The 26,104-nt window shown below is 39.9% G+C and overlaps 2 protein-coding genes across 3 annotated transcripts in view; both read right to left on the minus strand.

Moving 5' to 3' along the window:
• The window catches only part of LOC139941234 (protein mono-ADP-ribosyltransferase PARP14-like), an 80,573-nt gene that overhangs the window by 7,040 nt on the left and 47,429 nt on the right, over nucleotides 1–26,104 (minus strand). The gene's annotated exons all lie outside the window — the stretch shown is intronic.
• On the minus strand, nucleotides 329–24,357 carry LOC139941241 (protein mono-ADP-ribosyltransferase PARP14-like). Its single transcript, XM_071937719.1, has 15 exons — nucleotides 23,976–24,357; nucleotides 22,236–22,357; nucleotides 18,856–19,045; nucleotides 18,481–18,735; nucleotides 17,959–18,057; nucleotides 17,110–17,241; nucleotides 13,614–14,215; nucleotides 12,547–12,751; nucleotides 11,739–11,993; nucleotides 11,352–11,450; nucleotides 9,022–9,153; nucleotides 5,624–6,712; nucleotides 4,162–4,644; nucleotides 768–909; nucleotides 329–412 (listed from the first exon to the last, which is right to left on the minus strand). The coding sequence occupies exons 1-14, from the start codon at nucleotides 24,175–24,177 to the stop codon at nucleotides 830–832; spliced, it is 3,945 nt and encodes a 1,314-aa protein (XP_071793820.1). The 5' UTR covers nucleotides 24,178–24,357; the 3' UTR covers nucleotides 329–412; nucleotides 768–829.

A 26,104-nucleotide genomic window follows, 5' to 3' on the forward strand; every position in this document is an offset into this window, starting at 1 on the left:
GACCCAAACTGACCCTGCATCCAGCAGCAATACACTTGGTCGTCGACATTGCCGGATAAATGCAAGAAAAACACTTTTTTCGAAACGTACAAACTCACAACTAGGACTTGAATGTACTTGCACGTACGTGTGTTCGATGTTCGATCGAGGCAAAGTCTGGCTCGATTGACGTCACAAAAGGGGTAGGCGGGGTATTTAAATATATAAATCGTGAAGAACAATTACTAAAAAAATTATGTTATTGTTCAGAAACATATACTCTAATGTTTGAAGAAAAAAATATATATATTTCCAGGTGACTTTAAGAAAGGTATACATTTATACTAACATCACGTTTCCTTCCGATTTGTATAAGTTCAGCTTTGTGTTCCTTTGTCATTTTGTCAAGCAATCCAAACAGATCTGGAAAATCCTATGTCGGATATATACAAAATCAAATATGACTTTATTACTTTTGAATAAAAAATATAATATTATGTACAAAATATGGAAACACATCTGCACTATCAAATTGTACAATTAACTAAGGCGTTAACCTCATTTAGCTTAAAGCCATCAAAACGCATGTTGTTTGGTTCTCTTTGACCGTACCAAGGATAGTACTTGTAAACAAATAATGCTTTCGATGGGGATAAGGCAAATTATTACCACTTATTAAGAATTTTAAATTTTTACTTCTAAAAGAGTCCACCATTTTGGCACTGATGCAGTATTGGACTTTTAAGTCAAATACTTAAAAGTAATTAACTTTGAGAATCTACACGTACTTCAGATAGAAATTCCTCTTTTTGAAGTGAATCTAGTTTGTCTGAAGCCTTCATCAAGGAGTTCATATCCATGGCACTGAGCTGTAGAATGACCGTTTCTTGAAGCTCTTCTTCTGTCTTGTCATCTTCAACACCTTCAGCACTGTATACAGCAGAATTAACTCTTTTAGTTAGATATTCTGTTGAGGAAACATCACATTGTGGTTGTTAGACTGCTACCTGGGCAGAATGTAGGAAATCGGCCGGAACTACTACTTTTGCCGAGGGGAATTCTCACTGTCACTGAGTTACGTAGTCTAAACATTTTGATGTCATAGTCAAAATGTCTATGAATTTGGACGGCAAAAAGACTTAGAATCGTCTTTTTAAAGAAGCTTTTTACTGAATGTGCATATCTTTTTCTTTTTTTTGGGGGGGGGGGGGGGGGTACTGTCTTAATGTTTTGCAACTTTAGCCTTTGGATAGTCCTGTAAGGTTCTTGTATTATTATATTTGTATGGATTTTTATTTGTATGGATTGCCGTATTTCCTCACTTTTTCCTTGTAAAATTATTATGTAATGCGCTTGTGTACATTTTATGGAATGGGCGCAATATAAATTGATACATTATAATTTTGTTATTATTATTGATGAAGAAGTGAAATCTCACAACCTATCCGCAATCATAACCTTTATTGACTTTAGAAAAGGCTTCAACACCACCCATAAAGGTAAAATGTTGAAAATCCTTCTCGCCTACAAAATACAAACAAACAAAAGTTTAAGTTGATACCATTGGTAAAATGTATGGGAATACAAAAGCTAGGCTAATTATTTTACCAGCTGGAGTATAACACAACTGTTTGACCTGCTCACCGGCGTTCTTCAGGGGCAACACCATAGCTCCGTACCTGTTCATTATTAAGGGAATAAAAGAGTGGACGACGAGTTCTTTAACAGCCATGTAAAACCGGCAGGGTCGTGGTCGTGTGGTAAAGGCCCGAGCCGAAGGCGAGGGCCTTTATCGCACGTTTAAGAACGACCGTTTAAGAACGAATCCCTCCCTTTTTATTCCCGTTCATAAATGCCCTTTATTAAAAAGCGAAATAATGTCATAATTATAGACAATGTGACACTGTTTCCTTTGCGAATTTTTTCGAAGTTTGAGAATGTTCACAAACTTTTGTAACAATGTAAGCCAGCCGGTCTTAAACAGCAACAGCTGTGTCTTTATCAACCGTTTAAACACCCCCATGTGACGCGCTCTCCACCAATATGAGTAGAGAAACTGTCTGGGGTGTTTATGAACAAAGGTTTATACACCCCCACCTGACGCGCTCTCCACCAATAGGAATAGCCAATGTCCTTTTTAGTACACTATGCTTTGATAATGGCTATAGATGCTAAAAAAGAGAAGCTTGAATTTCATCTTGAACAAAGAAGCAGGAGAATAGGTGGTTGACCGACTATGATGACATCAAACTAAAATGAATCAGGCATAAGAGCTGCTACAGAGAGTCAAATCAAGGGTGGCGAAGTTAGCTTGAAGATGAACTCCACCAAAACAAAGTTCATGGCTTCCAATTAGCAGCCACACAAGCATCAGGAAAAAGGCCGGTAAAGCACTGGAGGAAGTTAAAACTTCAAACACTAAGGAGCTTGGATGGAGAGCAGTGAAAAAGACAGCTTAAAGGATCCGGTCACACAGGCCTCGATAACGAGAACGAAAATAAGAATATTAACGATCCACGCCCTCGATTGGTTGAATGAGCATGGGTGTATTCTGCGTGGAGCAATTCAACCTATAGAATGCATTCCCTTTTGATATCGTGTTCGTTATGGCTGCAGTGTGACTCTACCACAAGGCTGCAGCATGGCGGGCATGCAGCAAACTACAAAAGATCTGGAGGTCAAGTCTTCCCAGTAGTATCCTTATCGATCCTCGTCCTCATCGCTCATCCCCACAGTATGCTGCAGCTGTTGAGTCAGTCCTTCTGTCTTGGTGCGATCCTTTGACTGTTACATCTAAACTTGCTAAGGGGTTGAATGGCTTATACATATGCATGGTAAAGCACTGTCCTTATGTTCAAAGGAAGAGCGAATGACAAATGCAGAAATGTATGGAGACTTGTCAAGATTGAGTGATCGATCAAGAAGCGAGGATTGAGATTTGCTGGGCACTGTAGTACGAGCAAGGAGTCTGCATCAAAACTCAATCACTGTGAACCAAATTATGGACGCAGATAACACGGTAGACAAAATCTGCCTACTTAGATGTCTTGAAGAAAGACATCGGACTGAAGACAACAGAACCATCACAACAGAATAAACCCTATGGAGAGCCATCACAGTTCGAGAATAAACCCTATGGAGAGCCATCACAGTTCGAGAAAAAACCCTATGGAGAGCCTTTACAGTTCGAGAATAAACCCTATGGAGAGCCATCACAGTTCGAGAATAAACCCTATGGAGAGCCATCACAGTTCGAGAATAAACCCTATGGAGAGCCATCACAGTTCGAGAATAAACCCTATGGAGAGCCATCACAGTTCGAGAATAAACCCTATGGAGAGCCATCACAGTTCGAGAATAAACCCTATGGGGAGCCATCACAGTTCGAGAATAAACCCTATGGTGACTCTTTACAGTTCGAGAATAAACCCTATGGGGAGCCTTTACAGTTTGAGAATAAACCCTATGGAGAGCCATCACAACAGTTCGAGAATAAACCCTATGGGGAACCATCACAGTTCGAGAATAAACCCTATGGGGAGCCTTTACAGTTTGAGAATAAACCTTATGAAGAGCCATCACAGTTCGAGAATAAACCCTATGGAGAGCCATCACAGTTCGTGAATAAACCCTATTATATGGAGAGCCATCACGGTAGACAAAATCTGCCTACTTAGATGTCTTGAAGAAAGACATCGGACTGAAGACAACAGAGCCATCACAGTTCGAGAATAAACCCTATGGAGAGCCATCACAGTTCGAGAATAAACCCTATGGAGAGCCATCACAGTTTGAGAATAAACCCTATGGAGAGCCATCACAGTTCGATAATAAACCCTATGGAGAGCCATCACAGTTTGAGAATAAAACCCTATGGAGAGCCATCACAGTTCGAGAATAAACCCTATGGAGAGCTACTAACTAATGGGAATTCAAACTGGTTTACAAATAAAATAATTATTTGTTTTGAATTTACACGACTTACTTGCAATTAAATAGCATTTTGTTATTTGATTTAATGATACTCACAATGTGCAGCTGTATTCATAGCATTTTGTTATTTGATTGAATGATACTCACCTTGTGCAGCTGTTTTCATAGCATTTTGTTATTTGATTGAATGATACTCACCTTGTGCAGCTGTATTAATAGCATTTTGTTAATTGATTGAATGATACTCACCTTGTGCAGCTGTATTCATGTGGTTGTCAGTTCTTGTAGCTTTGTCATCACTCTCCTCGTTACAATCGGTGGTAATCACACAATGAAATTCTCTCTCGACAGACTCCAATAACTTCGTGCCTTTCTCTTGACGGAACAGTCTAGCCATGCCCGTCTTGGATACACGATACCGTTTCACTTTTACCGCTTGTACAAGTGAAGTGATCAGTTGGCGGATTGCTTCTAAACCCTCTTCATTGCCCTGGATGATAAATCCTCTGTTCCTTCCACTCATCTCTGGCTGGATAGCTACAAAATTTTGTTGATGTCGTTGTGTTACTTTTTCCAACTCTTGACCATGATATGTGATAATGAGGCGTATTTTGCTCTTATTTGAGGGAATGGTGCTTCTAATGATGACATTTTTCTTGAGAAAAGCCATGATGTGGTTCTTCGTTTCATCCAAATTTCTCTTAAATCCTGCAAGTTTAACAAACTTGGCACCTGCAAATAAACATAACATCAGTTCATGACATGATATGCTTGCGGCTAGCCAAGACAGGTAGATATTTTTTAAATGTTCCTTTAAATTGCAAATGTAGAAAAATAAAACAGTTGGCCCTTTATCCTCACTTGATGTCAACACATTTAAAATAGAAGAATGTTTAGTTTACATTTTCTGCAATAACACCTTTCGCTGATTATTAATAACTGGTAGTTGGCATTTCTGAACAATTTGTAACACTTAAGTCAGGCCAAGATTTGTAAAATGTACATGTATCTTACCATCGCAAATGCTTTTTCAATTAGTTGCCATATTAACCAATGACTCATCTGTACATCAAGGAGTATGGTAAAAGATTATTTAAAGGGTGGCTGCAGTGTTTTTTTTATTCATTTAAACGATTAAACATGACTTTTTAAACCTGAAATACTTTTTTATATTTTTTATCAAATGCACAAGTATTTTAAAAATGGTTTTCAAGAGAATAGAGGAACCCACCCTGCCCCTAAAAGGGAGCCTTCAATTGCATAATTGTGACGTCATGTCGGTAACCCGAGCCGTCGGGCCCCCTTGCTGTGTGCACTGTGTGGCCTGGTACCTAGGCGCATGTAGTTAGGGACCAGACTCTTTTTGCCGACGATATGTTTGAATTCCCAACGTGACGTCGATGGTAGGGGCAGTAACAATCCACAAAAGGGGGGGCATGACTTATTCGCTAATTACGCAAGTCAGATATGTCGGGAATAAACAAAACACATTTTATTGATGTTCTATATCAGAAATAAATGACAGCAAAATTAACTTTTTATTTGAATTCACTGCAGCATCCCTTTAAAATTGTTTTTTTTACTATTGCGATGAATAACACTGAAACAGCTCTCAATAATTTCTTCCGAATTAGTAATTGAAGAGAGATTAAAAGATGTTTAATAGTTGGTTAGTATTAAAAGCTTTTTTGAATGGAGAACTGACAAATACCTGGTTCATGGCTGATGCCTGCCATGACGAACTTTTGCTTGAAGATCGAATCCAAAAGTCTCTTCCCATCGTGGCCTTGTAAGACAGCTAAAGCAGACTGTCCTTTGATTTCAATGGTATCTTCATCTATTTCATTTTGGATGTATGCTTTAGCCTCCCAGACATCTCTGGTTGTAGCACCGTGTATTGTGATCTTCCCATCATCTGATCCACTGCATGCTGCATGAATATTCTGTGACCCTAGAATTTCATGAATTTTGTCTGGAACACGCTGAACAAATCGTACCTTTGTACTACCGGCTTTGACCTCTGTCTTTTCTAAAGTGTCCATCATCCTCCTTATCTTTAGCTCCACGTCTTTGATGGTTTTCCTTATTCCATCTAGAGTGATGCCAGTTTTACCATATGAACTGAAAACTGTAATCTTAAGAGCTGGAAAGGACTTTTCGATCTCCTGTTTAATCCCACACAAGGTAAACAGCTGTAGCTTATCTGTATCCCAGTTGATTTCTTCTGTTGTTTGGGCAGCATCATAGTCAGCCTCCTGTAACTTGATGATGATGGCATTGATTGTTGCTTCAGTGACATCAACATCTCGTTGCTCTCCGACTAGTATCACTTCATGAAGTCGAGTATCTGCGATCATCAAGCAAGCTGTAGTCATCTTCTGCAGTTTATCAGCAGCACCCTTCCACAGTGGTTGCGGAACTGGAACTCTTGCTGTTTTGTATCCTCTCATGAAGTCAGTCACAACATCGAGAGCTGCATTTTCCCAATTGAACCACGATTGGTGCTGGGAGTCATCTTCTACTGGTTCTAGTTTAGCTTGAGACTTCTGAGAACCATCCGGCCACAGCAAATTAGCTTTCACCTTGGCCAAATCTTTCAGCAACTTCTTCTTAGTATTCGCACCCTTCCCATATAGGAATTCCATAATAGATTCCTGTACCTCTACCGACACTGGTTTAGGGATGTGTGGAGTTGGGGCATCAAATGGGCTCAGTCTTCCCAGGAAGTCATGATATGGTTCAACCCGCAGTTCATTGCGACCGAGCTTATGATGACTCTTTCTTAAAACATCCTCAACCACTACAGGAATGAAAAAAAAGGAATAAACCATGATTATGGTTAACTTAAGAGCAAAACTCACGGTCCAATAATTTGAATAACACAAATTTAGAAATAAATTGACAAGCTGACAGCAGTCTTTCCACCTTTAATTTAAACGTGGGGGCAACTTTGCTTCCTCCGTTTCCAATAACATCACCTCTCTGTGAAAACTTGCCATAATGGTAAAAATACTCCAAGAGGAAATGTTTGTGTCATTTCGTCGTTCGTACCACGAACTGACCTAACTCGTTCACTGTTTTAAATAACGTGTTCAGAGAAAATCACGATTGAAGTTGCACTACTTTTCAAACTGCTCTTTCGGAGTCTGCTTAGCAACTTTATTGTACTATTTTATGACGAAAACAAAGCTGAATACTTTATTCATACAGAACTATCAATGTGTTTTCATCCCTTAAACTATTTTAATTAGTAATTATAATTCCTAAACAGATAGGTCACTTTGTGAAAATGAAAACTTCATTTTTGCCTGCAGCGCGCTTTTTACAAACCAATGCGTAACAGAGACCTATCGAGATCGGTCACTTTGTAAAAATACTACGCTCCCCAGTTAGGTCACTTCCTGGTACGAAAATGTTCACGCGCGCCATAATCACGCGCGCTGTAGCGCATAGTTTAACCATTGGTTAAGCGACGTATCTATAGATAGGTCACTTTGTGAAAGACAAAATGGCAAATCTAGCGATGCGTCGTTCTTACTAATTAGTGTAAATACCAAACTATTACATATTAGGCACTGAAACTTGCTAATAATGTTAACAGCATTGAGTTTGTCAATAATTTGTTTTAAAAAAATTGCAAAAATGTGTGATTTGAGTACGTTAGATCAGTTCGTGGTACGACCGACAATTAATGAGCTTTTTCGTTTACTGTAAATGGAGTCCTTGCCCATTCAGACATGCTATTCTCTGATTGCAAAAAAAACAAGGAAATGTCTGATCCACTTAATTTTTTTACAGTGTTTTTCACTTTTCTATGGCAGTTTTCTAAAGAAAAAAAAGAAAATCAGCTGATAAGCTAAACAGAATACCGGACACTTCGGCACCTCGCAAACTCGGCACCTGCAAACTCGGCACCTTGCAAACTCGGCATTTTGTAATCTCGGCACCCACTCGGTACCAAGAATGTCGGCACCATACAAACTCGGCGCCAACTTTTTAACAAACTCGGCACCAAGAGTCAAGTGGTTAAAATAAAGTAACGTACGTGTAATTACACAATAAAAAAGGGTTTGATAATCACTAGTTATGGGAGTTGATAAGAATTCCGAACTTTCGAGAAAATTTGGGCCGCACCGAGCCGAGTTCAGTCTACAAGTTTTTGTTAAATGTAGTTTAGGCTGATTGCATCCATGTCGGTGAAAGTGCGGCGCAATTTTTTTTATGATTTGGGCTTTGAACATTTAAAAAAAGGGTTTGTTTAATTTGGTTAATAGTTCTCAATGAAATTTTGCTTTTAACAGAGCGTGATTTGCCGAAAGACGCCGGTGACCGGGGACTAATTTACCGACGGACCACTCGCGACAGTTCTGTGCGTGAACGATCAAAAAGATCGTTTGGTGCACATGATCCTTTCAGTGTTGTTTTTTCCGTCCCGAGCTAAACGTCGCTTCTACCATGCTTCTACTTTCTGGTTAATTGTACGATAATTAAAATGAGTGTTATAATAACTTATAACAGGATCAAACTTTTTATGGAACTGGGGGACTGAAAATCACAGTGTGAAAATCGAACTTTTTCAACTGGGTTTGAGTTTGTATTTGTACATGTGCCGAGTTTGTGGGTGCCGAGTTTGCAAGGTGCCGAGTTTGCAAGGTGCCGAGGTTGTAAGTGCCGAGGTTGCAAGGTGCCGAGTTTGCAGGTGCCGAGTTTGCATGGTGCCGAAGTGACCGGTACCCGCTAAACAGTTGCATGCCTGCCCATTTGGGTGAGCACCATCTTCAGTTTGCAGACACTGAATATCAGTTTAGTTTTGATCACCAATTACAAATGTCTCACCCTCGCTCAGCACAAAGCAGATTCAATGTTTTTTCTTGTGGAGGATAATCATTTAAATTCTTTTTCCAGTTTAGGTTTTGGAACAGGCTAAATTATTTTTAGCATCACAGTGTCAGTCAAGCTCAAGAGCCAACAAAAAAAGGCTTAGGCCTAAATGTTTGAGACTCCATACGAGATTCTGTGACCCGAATCAGAGAATATGATCGATCAAATTAAAGGTAGAAGAATTTAGAGGTAGTATGACAACTCAATTTAGTTTTGTGATGTACATACCCATCCAGTCTTCAAAGTAGACGATTGCCTGTCCATCCATGGGTCCTGGTTGTATCTCTCTCACTCCACCGCCACCGCTCTTCTTCTTGTTGTCAAAATACAACTCAACAATGTCCAAATCTAGTCGAACTCCTTATAAAAATGGTGCAGATAAAAAAAATCTTTTTTGGGTTAAAATCGACAAAGAAAACAAATTACTTCAGGTAGAGTTGTATATTTCAAAAGATTTGAGTAATCTATTGGCATTAATAGTGGTTTTGTCTATTAAGACAAACGAATATTACTCATTAACATTAAAGATATTAATTAAAACAAGAAATGTGAAATTTTTTGCAAGCAGATATTGAAGTTTAGCAACAGCCCTGATGTGGTATCACGGATGCCGTGGTCTTGGTCCCCTTGAAATGTTTTCAAATTAAATTAAAATGTTGTACAACTTTGTAAAATGAAAATGGCCTTGCTCTCTTAAAGATGAACTTCCAGGCCTTGAGTTATAGCAAGAATTATTGCAGAGGAGTATTGAGTTAAAAATATGTTTCAGAAAAAGTGTACATTTAGAAAAAGTATCCTAAATGGATTTTTTGTAAGTTGACAACAATCTGGCACTAAGTATCCGTGGACCAGTGTCCTAGCTTTTTAATTTCTACCAAATCAATCCTCAGGTGTTCTGCATGAGTGAACACTACCTAATTACCTTTGTCAGATTTTAATTGGCTTGCACACAAAAGTGAAAGGGTTAAAACAGAAACAAACACCAGAGTCAGTAAAGTGACGTATGTGCTTTGTTACTCACAAATTTGCTTTGAAACTGGATCAACTTTCAGTCCCCCATAAGTCTACCAAGTTCGGACGCATTTTAAATGGAAATCATTTGTACTTGCACGATTCAGTCTTCAACATAGCCTTCAACTCTTTGCACACATACTTCTGCCCTCCTCAGCATGTCATAAACAGCGCGACTAAATTGCGGCATCCTACAATTTTCTGAAAACTGTTGGAAAGCGAACGTTTGGGTATTCTTGATGGAACCCTTAAAGCACTGAAGAGACACTGCTAGTACGCTGAAAAGTATCTCTTCTGTGGTGTGTACTAAGGTAGACCATGTTGTACTCAATTGAGTGCATAAATATGGGAACGTACAGAGATGAACACCAGTTTTATACCAAAGCTTGAAATTCTGTTATGTCACATCATTGAAAATTTATTAGCAACAAAGCACATAGCCGCACCATCTCTTCTTACGTGTTTGATTCTGTTTTAAACCCTTCACCTTTGTACGCAACACAATTAAAATCCGTTAAATTAAAGGCAGTGGTACACTATTGGTAATTACTCAAAATAATGATTAGCATAAAACCTTTCTTGGTGACAAGTAATGGGGGAGGTTGATGGTATAAAACATTGTGAGAAACGGCTCCCTGAAGTACCATAGTTTTCGAGAAAGAAGTAATTTTCCACGAATTTGATTTCAAGACCTCAAGTTTAGAACTTGATGTCTCGAAATCAACCATCTAAACGCACACAACTTCGTGTGACAAGGATGTTTTTTTCTTCATTATTATCTTGCAAGTTTGATGACCGATTGAGCTCAAATTTTCACAGGTTTGTTATTTTATGCATATGTTGAGATACACCAACTGTGAAGGCTAGTCTTTGACAATAACCAATACTGTCCACTGCCTTTAAAGGAACACGTTGCCTTGGATCGGTCGAGTTGGTCTTTGAAAAGCGTTTGTTATAAAATGCACATGGGTAGAAAGATGTTGTAAAAGTAGAATACAATGATCCACACAAACATGCCTCGAAATTGCACGGTTTTCCTTTTACCTCGCCGACTAACACGGTCGGCCATTTATGGGAGTCAAACTTTTGACTCCCATAAATGGCCGACCGTGTTAGTTCGCACAGTAAAAGGAAAACCACGCAATTTCGAGGCAAATTTGTGTGGATCATTGTATTCTACTTTTACAACATCTTTCCAACCATATGCATTTTATAGAAAACGGTTACAAGACGCTTTTTATAGACCAACTTGTCCGGTCCAAGGCAACGTGTTCCTTTAAGTAGTGTTCACTCATGTGGAACAATTGAAGATTGATTTGGTAGAAATTAAAAAGCCACGACCTTGATCCATTAATACTTAGTGCCAGACTTTTGTCAACTTAAACAAATCCATTTCAATTACATTTTTCTAAATGTATACTTTTTTTTAAAGCACCGGATAGTGTAAGCTAATTAAGACTCTGGTTGTGAGCACAGTTTGCCGAAGAAAACAACAAAACAATTTGGCCAGGGTTAAGATATTGGAAAAATATAATTAGTTATCAAACCTTGCACTAAGATTGCGTCAGAATATGGCACTTTCTCTGCCTTCAATGGAGCATCTTTGAGTTTTCTTCGAGAAACTTTTCGGATAACATCCTCCAGGTCTATGTAATACAAGAAGGGGTTAATTTAACACGACTTAAAACATTGAACGAACTCATTAAATGAACAAAACATGGCTTTACACAAAAAAAGCGAGCACATAGAGATAAAATTTGGCCATAAGCACTATAAGAACTGTGTATCATCATTATGGCATTTTTTCAACTAGAGAAATAAGATGAAGGGTGTACCTACTAATGTGACAGATGTAGAAGGTAAAGTGATGTAGAAGGTAAAGAGTTTTTTACACTTGCAATTTGAGAGTTTGGTTGAAAAAGAACCATTTTTACCTGGGACATCACTTGAGAATGTACATATAGCTGTTCCAGGCTTCTCTCCATACTGGATTGTGGGTTCCTCATCCATGGATGATCTATACTCAATGAAGAGCTTCAAATACTCAGATGAGCATCCATCTGGTATTCCTTCTAGAAACAGACATCGGGCATTGATCTGAAGTTGGCGACGATTTTTCTTAGTGACAAGCTTGACGTTTAGTGCATCGCCTGATAGTGTGTGCTTTTTCCCAGCCACTATAGAAGTAACTGGAAATTGATACCCCAAAAAATTGAAAATATTTAAAAAATAATAATAATATTATTATTAATAGCGAAGACTTGTAAAGCGCACGTACCTACCAAACAAGGTACTCAAGGCACAGAGTAGCCTATATACAGGCTTTCAGGGACAGCTTATTGCAGTGATGAAGTCTGAGACTCAATTATTTAGCACCTTATATAAGGGTTTACAAGGTGTTACAGCGCAGACAGCAGCCAAATCCAGGAACACCGGGGCAAACCCCTTCTCTTTTCGATAAGTGCACTGGGTTCCTTTACATGCGTTACATAACACATGGGACCAACAGCTTAACGTCCCATCCGAAGGACGAAGCAATGCGGTCTTGCTTAAGGACAAAAGTGTCATGGCTGGGGAGTCGATCCACACTCTGCTGATCAGAAACACCAGAGTTTGAATTTGGTGCTCTTAACAGCTCGGCCATGACTCTTCCAAGCATTTATTATAGCTTTAATGGATTACCTTTAGGTTTTCACATATCTTCGAGTTGAACGCTTTTATTGTTTACAAGCTAACACTAACCTGATTGGTCCTTGAAGGTAATGCTGATTACACCAGTCTCAGATTCTCTCTCAAACGTTGCTATTTCACCTCCTCCTGATTTGCTTGGATTCTCAAAATAGAGCTTCAGGACCCCGATATCTGTTGAATGGTTCAGACCAGTCACTACAATCAGTTGCTCATCTGCGTCTGGTTCATCTTCTTCTGGTTTATCTGGTAAGTGTTCCTGTCAAAAAATAGGTGGCATAGATTTGTATAGTTTATACATCAAAATCTCAGTGGATACATGTAGTGTAGATGCAGTGTTATGTGTAGTAGGTTTGTTTGCTATCTGTTGTCCACCTGTTGCCCCATTCTGCATATTCATAGTGCCAGAACTCAGACTTGGACCTAGCATCGTAGGTGATGTCTAAAACGATAAAATCAAAATATACAACAAAATGCCCACAAAGAATATAAACAATAAAAAACAGAGAGAAAGAGTGGAAGGAGTAGATAGAAAGCAGATCACAATTGGGACATGCTGTATATGATGGACCACATGCAATGAATGTATTGCCTAAGCTTGTTTCACAGAGAAAATATTAGTTTCTACTCAAGCTGAAGCAGCTTCACTCGGTTCCTGCGTAGAAGTCTACATCACTCTTATTTCCTTTAGAGCAACTACACAGTTGTGTACTACACACTTGCATACTTCATATTGCATATACACAATTGCGCCCCCTGTTGACTCCCCCATGAGGCCCCGCGGCATGGAAAGCACCTGTTTAGTGTTTACATAACAAAAAGGTGTTGTATTTATACACATAATTTGAGAATGAAAAGACTAGGACTAGGAGAATAGGTGGCTAGGAATGTTCATTGGACAAGAACAGTAGTTAATGATTTAATTTAATACACTATTAAATATTATAAAATTACAAACTTTAAAAATGAGTCTAACCTAAGTGACATGTTTCTGGGGTTTTTGGCCAGAGTCACCAAATGATCTGCTGATGTTCAAGTTGTTTTATGCTCTTTTTATGGATTAACTACTTAATCCTGAAAACATGTGTTACTATACGTGTATCCTTAACCTAAAAAATTACCTCTTTGGTGTCACTGTCTCCTTCTGCTTTAAAAGAAGAATCATTCTTGGACTTCTTCTGTAACTCCATGATGATGTCATTTATTGTTGCTTCAGCGACATCAACATCTCGTTGCTCTCCGACCAGTATCACTTCATGAAGTTGAGTATCTGGGACCATCGAGCAAGCTGTAGTCATCTTCTGCAATTTATCAGCAGCATCCTTCCACAGTGTTTGCGGAACTGGAACTCTGGCTGTTTTGTGTCCTCTCATGAAGTCAGTCAGAACATCGACAGCTTCCTTTTCCCAGTTCAACCATGATTGGTGCTGGGATTTGTCAATTACAGGTTCTAGTTTAGCTTGAGACTTCTGAGAACCATCCGGCCACAGCAGATTGGCTTTCACCTTGGCCAAGTCTTTCAGCAACTTCTTCTTGGTATTCTCACCTTTCCCATAGAGGAATTCCATAATCGATTCCTGTACTTCAACCGGCACTGGTTTGGGGATATGTGAAGTTGGGGCATCAAGCGGGCTAAGTCCTCCCAAGAAGTCATGATATGGTTCAATCCGCAAATCTTTACCACATAGCTTATGACGACCCTTTGTTAAAACATCCTGAACCACTGCAGAAATATAAAATAAATGAACAACTGCTTAGATTGAGCTTTTACTGTGCGGTCCAACACTTTGAATAATAATACAGTGTATAAAGAAATAAATTTACCTGCTGACAGCAGTGTTTTCCCTGTTGTTAAATGGGCCGGGTTCACTTTGCTAGTTCCAGTGACTAGCTACACCTTGTTCATGATTCACAAAATGCCACCTCTCTTTAAATATTTGCCATGGTGAAAAAAAAACTAGTTTCCCTCATGTTTGAGTGATTGCTGTATTCCAATGTTGTGACTCGACTCAAACTCGAGTCCATCTTGTACTTTTGGTGACTTGGACTTGACTCTAGTCAGTTGGGCAAAAAACTAGGACTTCATGACTCGGTCTTGATCTTGAAGACTCATGACTTTCCAGTCACAAACTTTCACAAGCGCTCTGTTCTCCGTAGAGCGCTATATAAATGTTTCATTTTATTATTACAACCTCCTTTATTTGTTTAGTTTAAAAACATTCTGATGGTTTGGCCATATACAGCTCATGTGTGTTAAATTCGAATAATACCACTAGGAAATAATTCTGTAAAAACATTACACAGCAGGATTCCAATGTTACGCTGATATTCTGTCACCTAAAGTGACACCGATGTCGGCTACAACTCTACAGCAATCTTAGCAGTTTGCAGACTGTAAATTTTGTTTCGATCATCAATTTGAAATTTACCCTCGCTCATTTCATCACCCAAGGGAAACAATTGCTAACGTAGAAGATGTCTTGTGGACAATTTCCATACCAAATTTCCAGCATTACTGTTAGTCAGGCCAAAGAGCCAAATGATAGACTTTGATCTAGACCTCAAAGTTTCAAGATAGCCTAGCCAGACTGAGTAGTGCACTTATTAAGTGCACCCCAGTCAATGTCGATAACCCTGTGAGACCATCCCGTGCATGTTTAGGATTTAAGATTATAGCAAGCCCCTTTAGACTGCCTATAGTGCACCTTCAGTACCTGATTCTGTTAATCAGCCCTGCCAGACTTTCTATAGCACTGCACCTTTAGTACCTGCAATTATAGGCAGCCCCTTTCTAGTGCACTTTCTGATTCCGTTAGTCAGCCCTGGCAGACTCTCTTTAGCACTGCACCTTTAGTACCTGAGATTATGGCCAGCCCCTTTAGTCTGCCTAGTGCACCTTTAGTACCTGATTCTGGCAGTCAGCCCTGCCAAACTCTCTATAGCACTGCAACTTTAGTACCTGAAATTATAGGCAGCCCCTTTAGACTGTCTAGTGCACCTTTAGTACCTGATTTTGTTAGTCAGCCCTGCCAGACTTTCTATAGCACTGCACCTTTATTACCTGAAATTATAGGCAACCCCTTTAGACTGCCTAGTGTACCTTTAGTACCTGATTTTGTTTGTTAGTCAGCCCTGCCAGACTCTGTTTATCACTGCACCTTTAGTATATGAGATTATGGCCAGCCCCTTTATACTGTCTAGTGCACCTTTAGTACCTGATTCTGTTGGTCAGCTCTGCCAGACTCTCTACAGCACTGCACCTTTAGTACCTGAGGTTATAGCCAGCCCCTTTAGACTTCCTAGTGCACATTTAGTACCCGATTCTTTTTGTTAGTCAGCCCTGCCAGACTCTCTTTAGCACTGCACCTTTAGTATCTGAGATTATGGCCAGCCCCTTTAGACTTGTCTAGTGCACCTTTAGTACCTGATTCTGTTGGTCATCATCTCTGCCAGTCTCTCTATAGCACTGCACCCTTAGTAACTGAAACTATGGCCAGCCCCTTTAGACTGTATAGTGCACCTTTTAGTACCTGGTTCTGTTAGTCAGCCCTGCCAGACTCTCTATAGCACTGCACCTTTAGTATCTGAGATTATTGAAAGCCCCTTTAGTGCACCTTTAGTACCTGATTTTGTTGATCAGCCCTGCCAAAAACTCTTTAGCACTGCACCTTTTGTACCTGAGATTAAAACCACAGCCCCCAAGACTGTCTAATGCAGTCTGAGTCAATCTAGATTTACAAGATTCTGTGACCAGACTCGGTATGGCTGGTCAAGTAACAGGCAGCAGAATAAATACCAAAATTATGGCCAGCCCCTTCAGACTGTCAAGTGCACCTTTAGTACCTGATTCTGTTAGTCAGCCCTGCCAGACTCTCTATAGCACTGCACCCGTACCTGAGATTATAGCCAGCCGCTTTAGACTTCCTAGTGCACATTTACTACCTGATTCTGTTTGTTAGTCAGCCCTGCCAGACTCTCTATAGCACTGCACCTTCAGTACATGAGATTATGGCCAGCCCCTTTAGACTGTCTAGTGCACATTTAATACCTGATACTGTTTGTTAGTCAGCCCTGCCAGACTGTCTATAGCTCTGCTCTTTTAGTATATGAGATTATGGCCAGCCCCTTTAGACTGTATAGTGCACCTTTAGTACCTGATTCTGTTAGTCAGCCCTGCCAGACTCTCTATTGCACTGCACCTTTAGTTCCTGGGATTGTGGCCAGCCCCCTTAGACTGTCTAGTGCACCTTTAGTACCTGAATCTGTTAGTCAGCTCTGCCAGACTCTCTATAGCACTGCACCTTTAGTACTTGAGAATATGGCCAGCCCCTTTAGACTGTCTATTGCACCTTTAGTACCTGATTCTGTTAGTCAGCCCTGCCAGACACTCTTTAGCACTGCACCTTTAGTACCTGAGATTATAGCCACAGCCCCCCCCCCCCCCAGACTAATGCAGTCTGAGTTGATCTAGATTTACAAGATTCTGTGACCAGACTCGGTATGGCTGGTCAAATAACAGGCAGCAGAATTAATACAAAAAATTTGTTTTGTTGTATCTATGTACAGAAGAACTTAGAAGTAATATGACAACTCAATTTAGTTTTGTGATGTACATACCCTTCCAGTCTTCAAAGTAGACGATTGCCTGTCCATCCATGGGTCCTGGTTGTACGTCTCTCACTCCACTGCTGCCACTCTTCTTTGGGTTGTCAAAATACAACTCAACTATTTCCAAGTCTTTTGGAACTCCTTAAATGGTGCAGATAAAAAAAACTTTAGGGATCTGTATTTTAATTGCACTTTATCAAGTTTTTAACAAATTGACACAGAGAAAACCTATGATTACAAATTGAAAATATGTTGGTATTACATAGTCATTGAGACAATATCTCTGACGAGCAAAGTGAACAGCGACTCTCATAACCCTCCCCCTAAGGTAACTTGGTTTTGCCATTCACTATACGTTTTGCGAGTGCAAGTGCAGAACTGTGCCAGCAAATGTTACATGCCTAATTGATAACAAGACTCATGTTTGCCCTGGTCTTGGGTCCCCCTAAAACAAATTTCCCATTTTAAGTAAAATGCTTTCCATTTACATCGCAAGTACTCTTGGAAAAATTGCCTTGCCCTTTGACAGATGAACTTCCAGGCCTGTTTAGTAATAGTTAGGATTATAACCTAGTAGCAAGGAGTATGCAAAATGTGTTTCGGGACTCATGATTTACTCTCCTGTCATTAGTGTAAGCTAAGTTTTGGTTGCGAGCGCAGAAAAACTTGCCAAGCGACATAATGCCATTGTGCGGTAAAATGGATCACCTTAAAATGTTGCGACTTTTTATTTCAGATTTCAAAAAAATAAACCACAATTTTCCCTTTTTCAATCCCAAATCATTTCAAAGTTAACAAAGTCAGTTTCCCTTTTAGTCTAATATACAAGATAATTAAATATTAAAAATGAAATCAAACCTTGCACTAAGATGGCGTCACAATGATGAACCTTCTCTGCCTTCAATGAAGCACCTTTCAGTTTCCTTCTACATATTTTTCTGATAACATCCTCCAGGTCTATGTAATACAAGCATAAGCAAATAATAATTAAGTTTTGGAAGGGGACACAATAAAGCACTATATAAAAACTGCATATCATCATTCCTACATTTCTTTCAACGAAAGTTGTGTGCTTTCAGATGCTTGATTTCGAGACCTCAATTTCTAAATCCGAGGTCTCGAAATCAAATTCGTGGAAAATTACTTCTTTCTCGAAAACTACGTTACTTCAGAGGGAGCCGTTTCTCACAATGTTTTGTACTATCAACAGCTCCCCATTACTTGTTACCAAGTAAGGTTTTATGCTAATAATTATTTTGAGAAACAACCAGTAGTGTCCACTGCCTTTAATGTGATTGCTGTAGATGATTTTCCATTAGATTAAAATATTTTGAAATTATTAAAACATCAAAGTGGAAATTTTGTTTAAAAAAATCATACCTGGAATATCACTTGAGAAAGTACAAATAGCTGTCCCAGGCTTCTCTCCATATCGGATTGTGGGTTCCTCGTCTACGGCTACTTTATTCTCAATGAAGAGCGTCACATGCTCAGAGGAGCATCCATCTGGTATCCCTTCTAGAAACAGACATCGTGTATTGATCGGAAGTGGACGACGTTTCTTCTTGGTGACAAGCTTGACGTTCAGTAAGGCGCCTGATAGCGTGTGTTTTTTCCCAGCCACTATTGGGGTAACTGAAATTCAACAATCGAACAGACACAAATTGATAAAATTTATAAACTGAATGGATTACCTTGAGTTTTTCACTCCTCTTCGCGTTGAAAGCTTTCATCATTTACAAGTTTAACACTAACCTGATTGGTCCTTGAAGGTAATGCTGATGACTCCAGTCTTAGGTTCTCTCTCAAACGTTTCTATTTCACCTCCTCCAGATTTGCGTGAATTCTCAAAATACAGAATAAGGGCCTCTATGGGTGTTGAATGTTTCAGACCAGTCACTTCAATCAGTCTTTCATCTTCCTCTGGTTTATCTGGTAAGTTTTCCTGTCAAAAAGAGATTGATAACAATTAATATATTGTATTAGTTTGTGTTCATGTGTACATCATCTTCTCCAAATCTCAGCTTAAGTTATCGATGTAGTTTAGATGCAGTTTAATAATAATATAAGTTATCACACAAGCGCGAGTGGAATACGAAAAAATATAGCGCTTCTGCGTCCCATACCCAACAACGAGGCCAAAGGCCGAGTTGGATATGCGACGCAGATGTGCTATATTTTTCGCATTTCCCAACGCGCGTTTGATAACGTAAATTATCTTCAAGCAAACTTGGCGCGTGACATAAAACACACAATGCGCATGGTAGTGATATTAGCCGTGCAATATAGGTTTTTATCACCACTCCATTCTGCGAATGAGATTGGAGGATTAGCGCGTACTTGAAGATAACACTGTATATCATACATTTATAAAGGGCCAACTTCATTTATAAAATTGCTCCCAGGTGTTTTACAAAACAATTTAATTGAAAGGACGAAGTAGTGTTATAGAGTAAGTTGTACTTGCTTATGCTATATGGGCACCACCTGATACCGATCGGCTGTTCTGTTTTAGCACCTTTTAGAACCTGATTCTGTTTTCGACCTTGCCAGACTGCCTAGTGTACCCACCAGAGTCAAAGACCAGCCACACCAGACTATCTAGTGTAATTTTAGAACTCAAGTCTTAGACAAGTTGCATCAGACACCTGTCTACTCCTCTTTTATTTACCCAGCTATGGCTATGTCCTATCAAGCTGTCTAATGTACCTTTAGTACCTGGGATTATGTCCAGCCCTGCCACACTGTCTTATGCAGCTTTAGTATGCCAGTCTACGGCCATGTCCTATCAAACTGTCTAATGCACCTTTAGTACCTGGGATTATGGCCAGCCCGTCCACACTGTCTTATGCAGCTTTAGTATGCCAGTCTATGGCCATGTCCTATCCAGCTATCTAATGCACCTTTAGTACCTGAGATTATGGCCAGCCCTGCCACACTGTCTTATGCAGCTTTAGTATGCCAGTCTATGGTCATGTCCTATCAAGCTGTCTAATGCACCTTTAGTACCTGGGATTATGTCCAGCCCTGCCACACTGTCTTATGCAGCTTTAGTATGCCAGTCTACGGCCATGTCCTATCAAGCTGTCTAATGCACCTTTAGTACCTGGGATTATGGCCAGCCCTGCCACACTGTCTTATGCAGCTTTAGTATGCCAGTCTACGGCCTTGTCCTATCAAGCTGTCTAATGCACCTTTAGAACCTGATTCTGTAGGCCAGTCTCTCCAGACTGTCTTTTGCCTTGCTAGTAAAATAGTAGTCTATGATCAGTCACCTCAGATTGTTCAGTGCACATTTAGCACCGGAGTATTTCTAGTCCCGCCAGACTGACTAGTGCACCTTTAGTATCTTAGTGTTTGCAACTTAATGGCCTTCCTAGCCAAACTGTCTTTGCATCTTTAGTAGCCGAGTCTACTACCAGTTCTGTCAGACTGATATCTAGTGCACCTTTAGAACCATTATTTAAGACTAGCCCAGCTAGACTGCAGTGCACCTTTTGCAGCCAAATCTACAGCAGGCCCTTACCTAGCTCACCCAAGTCTGTTTGACAGTCCCTCAAGCTTAGCTAGTGCACTATTAGTACCTGAATCCAAGGCCAGTCCTGCAAGACTGTCTAGGGCGTACTTTTGGTACCCTAGTCTGCAGCCAGTCCCACCATACTGTCAGTGCACCTTTAGTCTATAGGCCACCCTGCCTGACTATCTGGTGCACTGTTATTACCCATATACTAGCCCAACTATACTGTTGTGAAACCGAGTCTACTGTATGTTAAACAGTTCGAGAAGCTTAGCTTAGTGCACTACTAGTACCCGAGTCCAAGGTCAGTCCTGCGAGACCCAGTCCTGCCAGACTGTCGAGTGCACCTTTAGTAACCGAGTCTTTGGCAGGCCCTGCAAGACTATCTGTTGTAACTTTAAGTACCCAAGTCTGTTGGACAGTCCCTCCAGACTGTGAAATGCACCTTTAGAGTACCTAAGTATTTGGCCAGTCTAGTGCACCTTCAGTACCCAAGTCTGTTGGACAGTCCCTCCAGACTGAGTAGTGCACCTTTAGAGTACCCGAGTATTTGGCCAGTCTAGTGCACCTTCAGTACCCAACTCTGTTGGACAGTCCCTCCAGACTGAGTAGTGCACCTTTAGAGTACCCGAGTATTTGGCCAGTCTAGTGCACCTTCAGTACCCAAGTCTGTTAGACAGTCCCTCCAAACTGTGTAGTGCACCTTTAGAGTACCCGAGTAGTTGGCCAGTCTAGTGCACCTTCAGTACCCAAGTCTGTTGGACAGTCCCTCCAGACTGTGTAGTGCACCTTTATAGTACCTGAGTATTTGGCCGGTCTAGTGCACCTTCAGTACCCAAGTCTGTTGGAGAGTCCCTCCAAACTGTCTATTGCACTGTAGAACCCAATCTGTGTGCCATCAAACCTACCAGGCTGTCAGTTGCACACTTGGTACCCCAGTTATTGCCCAGTCCTGCCAGACTGTCTAGCTAGTGCACCTTTAGTACCCGAGTCTATGGCAGGCCTTTGGAGACTCTCCATAAAACACATTTAGTACCTAACTATGTTGTATGGCAGGCCCTGCTAGACTCTCTAGTGCACTTTTTGTATCTGACTATGTTGTGAGTCTGTTGGCCAGTCACTGAAGACTGTGTATAGTGTGCCTTTAGCACCCGAGTCTGATGGCACACCTTATGCAGCATAATAGCCACACTTTTTATTGCACCTTTAGTACCCATGGTCTATTGCGCAATCCCTCCAGACTGTATATTGCCTTTATCGCAAGACTGATGCCTAGTGCACTTTTAGTACCCCATGTCCTGTGGCCACCAAACCTACCAGACTGTCAAGTGTCCCTTTTCTACCCAAGTCTGTTGGCAAGCCCTGCCAGACTGTCCAGTGCTTCAAAATAGTCGTTAAGTGTTTGACTGGTAAGTGAAAATCACAGAGAGCACTGTTTTCAAGAGAGTTGCGTAAATTGTCTGTCAAGCTAAAATAGTTTATCTCACTGAGAAAATAATTGCGTAGAATTCAATTTACTAGTTTCTCAAAAACTACAGCACCTCTGAATGTATTTCTGTGTTTTGAATCATAGCAAAGTTTCACAAACACTTAAAAGATCAACAGAATCTATAGGTACCTCTGAAGATGCAGACTCTGAAGTATCAGGGGGTGGTGCTGAGTAGCCTCGCACTTCTAGGGGAATCTTGATTCCATCTACGACCATCTCATGATCAGGCCTTGATAACACTTTACTAACACCTGTGCAGAATTACATATTAGTAGGTGAAAGTACACATTTAAGGGTTGAAATAAAGTTTGCCCACAATCTACTCTAAAAACCCATGACACAAAAACAGGAGCAGCTTAAACAAGTTTAGTAACATTATTATTATTACTAAGCGCGGGTCTCGCTAGAGTTCCATGCTGTGGCCAGTTTCACAAAGCACTGATGACTGATTTTAACTGTGTATCAATCTTCATTGCTTAGCAAAGTGTGATGTAACACTTTTTTACTACAATTTAACACTGACATAATTTAAATAAAACAAAAACGAACATGCCATGTTTATTTAAACACAGTTTAACGATCATGGAATTGTTCCCCTACATTGTTTTAATGTTTTAACAGGGAAATTGCAAATTTAAAACCGCAATTAATTTTGTTTTTTTTACTGCCAGTGTCTTTTTAAAATATTTTTGTATAAATAAACCATAATAGTAGACATGCGAAAAAATCGCTCTTAAACAAAAAACATGGTTGAATTCTTTTTTTTTTGAGCAAAGTCAATATGAGCTAATATCGACTTTGCACCCTAAATCCATTTTATATAATTTCTTTGTATATTAAAATATTTTTGATATTGCACTTAACATAATTGGGCTAGCCCCACTAGTTTGCTATAGTTTTTGACAACCAGGTTGTTGAAATATGAACTATAGGAATCACGTCTTATTTATTTATACTTTTGATGCATTTGAGTACCATGTAGCAGCATGTTCATTAAATACTGGAAAAAATGTTTTCCAACTCCAGGTCATTTCAGAATTAAGGTCCCTCATATAAGGGGCGTGGCAACCCTATTCAAGTGCGCACGATTCACGCCGTTGAATGTTTTGCAATTATAGTTGGTTTTAGAACACCTTAAAATAACATACTAAGCTGCCACTGATGGTACCTATGGTATAATTCCAATCTGGCCTTAAAACAAGTATCCCCCTTTGGTTCTACCGGCTGCTGGAAACACAAACATTAACACAATAAAATTTCATTTCAAGGAAAAGTTTCCGTATGGCGCCACCACATTTTTTTCGATATGAATAAATAAAGTATTTTATTTACCTAAATGAGATATCCTTTTTTGTAAAAATTAGTGAAAAAGTGGTGGCGCCATACGGAATGTTATCCTAGGTAATAATCAGAAAAGCTTGATTTTGCATAAGGTACATGTGGTTGTCCCCAATCAATGATATAGCCCTTATTGATTTATTTAAGATTTAGCAAAGCCCAAAAATTAATTGACAGAATATTTAACAAAAAACACATTCTATGGTGACCTTTGACCTTGGAAACAGTTATCCACCAACTTTTAACTTCACAATCTGGACATACAAAGCCCAATCTTTATCTGGACCAGATCTCGTTTCGAGACTCATCTTATGCATTGTTAGGCAACGATGTAATGGCTTTAACATCTTTCAACACCGGGCTTGTCCCATTCACAGCATGGCGACTGTGATTAGACTGATAACAACCCCAGCTCAACAATTAAGGAAAATGGGCTAAGGTTCCCTTTTCGGACTACAATCTCTACGGTAACATCTATGAAATATAGGGCCGATCATTCGAACTATTGATTAGTTAGAAAGTACAACTTACCAGACTGTTCAACAAAAGCAACTTTATACCAAGAGCCATCGGCATCTTCCCCCATTAAACGTACGCTGTCTACGTCGCAGTTGCCTCCCTCGTTGGACTGGAAATAAGTGCACAACTTATCCTCCACTTGTGTATATGCAATGGGCGCAGGTAGAGAAAGCTTCACACGAACTGCATAACATTCACGTCGCTTTGGATCCATCGTACGATATTTCGCCGACGATCTCTTTCTCCAAACAAGCTATAACGTTAGTGTCATGCACTGCCAAGGTAACTAATGTGGACGAACATCATAAATCAGTTGAAGTTTGCTTGCTTTCCCACGGCTTAATAACTCTCTACAGCAACTATTCCCTTCGTTGTTCCATTACATGTCGTAGTGTCATACTCGCACGCACACACAATTATGGAGAGACAGTTTGCGTGCGAGGGGGGAATCCCCGTTTTGCTGATTGAATCATTGATTGGTTGAACTCGTCACGTGACTCCGTACAATAGGGTCAGCGGGTCAAATCAACAGTTGCCGCGACAGCGGTAATAAAAGAACAATATGTGCGTTGTGATAGGCTTAAGCTTACTTGTCGAAGGTAGTTTGCATGATGTGATCAATTGTGTTTATAGTTTATTCAAAAAGACTGTGTAAGTTTCAGCTAGGCGTATTCGAAATGCCAAATAATCCAATTCCAACTAGACCTGACTCCGCGGTGGTGCAGTAGTAATAATGATCCATAAGCTAAAGTAAAGTAGTCCCAGCCGACTTTTCATACCTTCCGCCTAGGGTAAGAAGCAGGACAGTTCTTTTCAGAACTGAAAAGTCTCCCGAACAATACAGTTCTCTACAAAGAACAAACTCTACCTGGCAATTGTAGATACACACATAAATTATAATTAGTGGTGTTTTTCAAACCAAATATTTATACATCAGCATGCAATGCCACAAATTCTATACATGTATATGTTGAGCTACGTGTACGCGATCCTGTTTCTTCAAATACTTTATCCTGTGGCGTAACAACCAACTATTATACCACAGTAAAAAACTAGCATCACAAAAATTAATATATCATAAATTCATCAAGAAAGCGAGAGAATAACAAATGAAACCCCACTTCAGGTCACTTAAAAAATTAAGAATTTTACGATGTTATTATTATAAAACCTTCTTGGTCGCAATTAGCCTTGATCAAGGCGCTACAGCCAGCCGCGATCTGCAAAATCCCAGTCCCCATCACTGAATTCCACCAGTGCACCCCCATACATAACACAGTGCATATAATACGTATACAGCGTATGTACACACATACGTACTGTACATGTACATGTACCATCTGTATACGGTTCACTTACGGTACATGGGTACTTCCTAAGTAGCGCCTTGATGGTTTTGTATCTGCCAAAATTTAGGGCGGAGCTCATTATGCTAATGTTTACTAACAACCCGTTCTCATTGGTTGTTGGTTGACCTATAACCTCTCGCTGCGATGTCAATCACAACGTTCTGCAAGCACTCGCACACACGTGCTCGTCGACGTAATTGTAAACAAACCGTGGTTGTAGTTGCAATGGCGGCGGGCGAGGGAGAAATCCCTACTAGTAAAACAAAACAGTAAGTCGCTGGAAATCAGTGGTGTATAATTTGCAACACAACTACAGAAACTTTCAACAAAATATAACAACCGCGTTTAATGCATCAATCATGGGTTTAGAAATAGAAGGAAGAAAATTAGAACATGTGAAATGTGTTTGAGAAAGGTTAAAAAAGTATCCAGGTGTCATGGGTTTCCGGCAAGATGGCTACTTGGTAAGAATTCTTAGGTGTTGGGCATATGACAGTACAACACACCCCATCCCCTTGAAGCACAAACACAGACCAGATGAGATAAGAAACCCAGCTGTTTATTTTGTCTTAATGTAGACATATATTATTTATTACGTTTCTCGCGGTAAATCAAAGTTGGGGATCGAAAATATGTGTTGTCGAAAACATACCAGACGGTAGAAGATGGCGTGTGGCTGAACATGTGGCTGAACAACAACTACAAGTAAAGTTCAATTTCATAAACTAACTCTTGCCATACTACTAGTACTACACTACAACGTTACACTTATAGTACAGCAGCTTTCAATTC

The sequence above is a fragment of the Asterias amurensis genome, chromosome 8, assembly GCF_032118995.1.
Source record: "Asterias amurensis chromosome 8, ASM3211899v1".
NCBI lineage: Eukaryota > Metazoa > Echinodermata > Asteroidea > Forcipulatida > Asteriidae > Asterias > Asterias amurensis.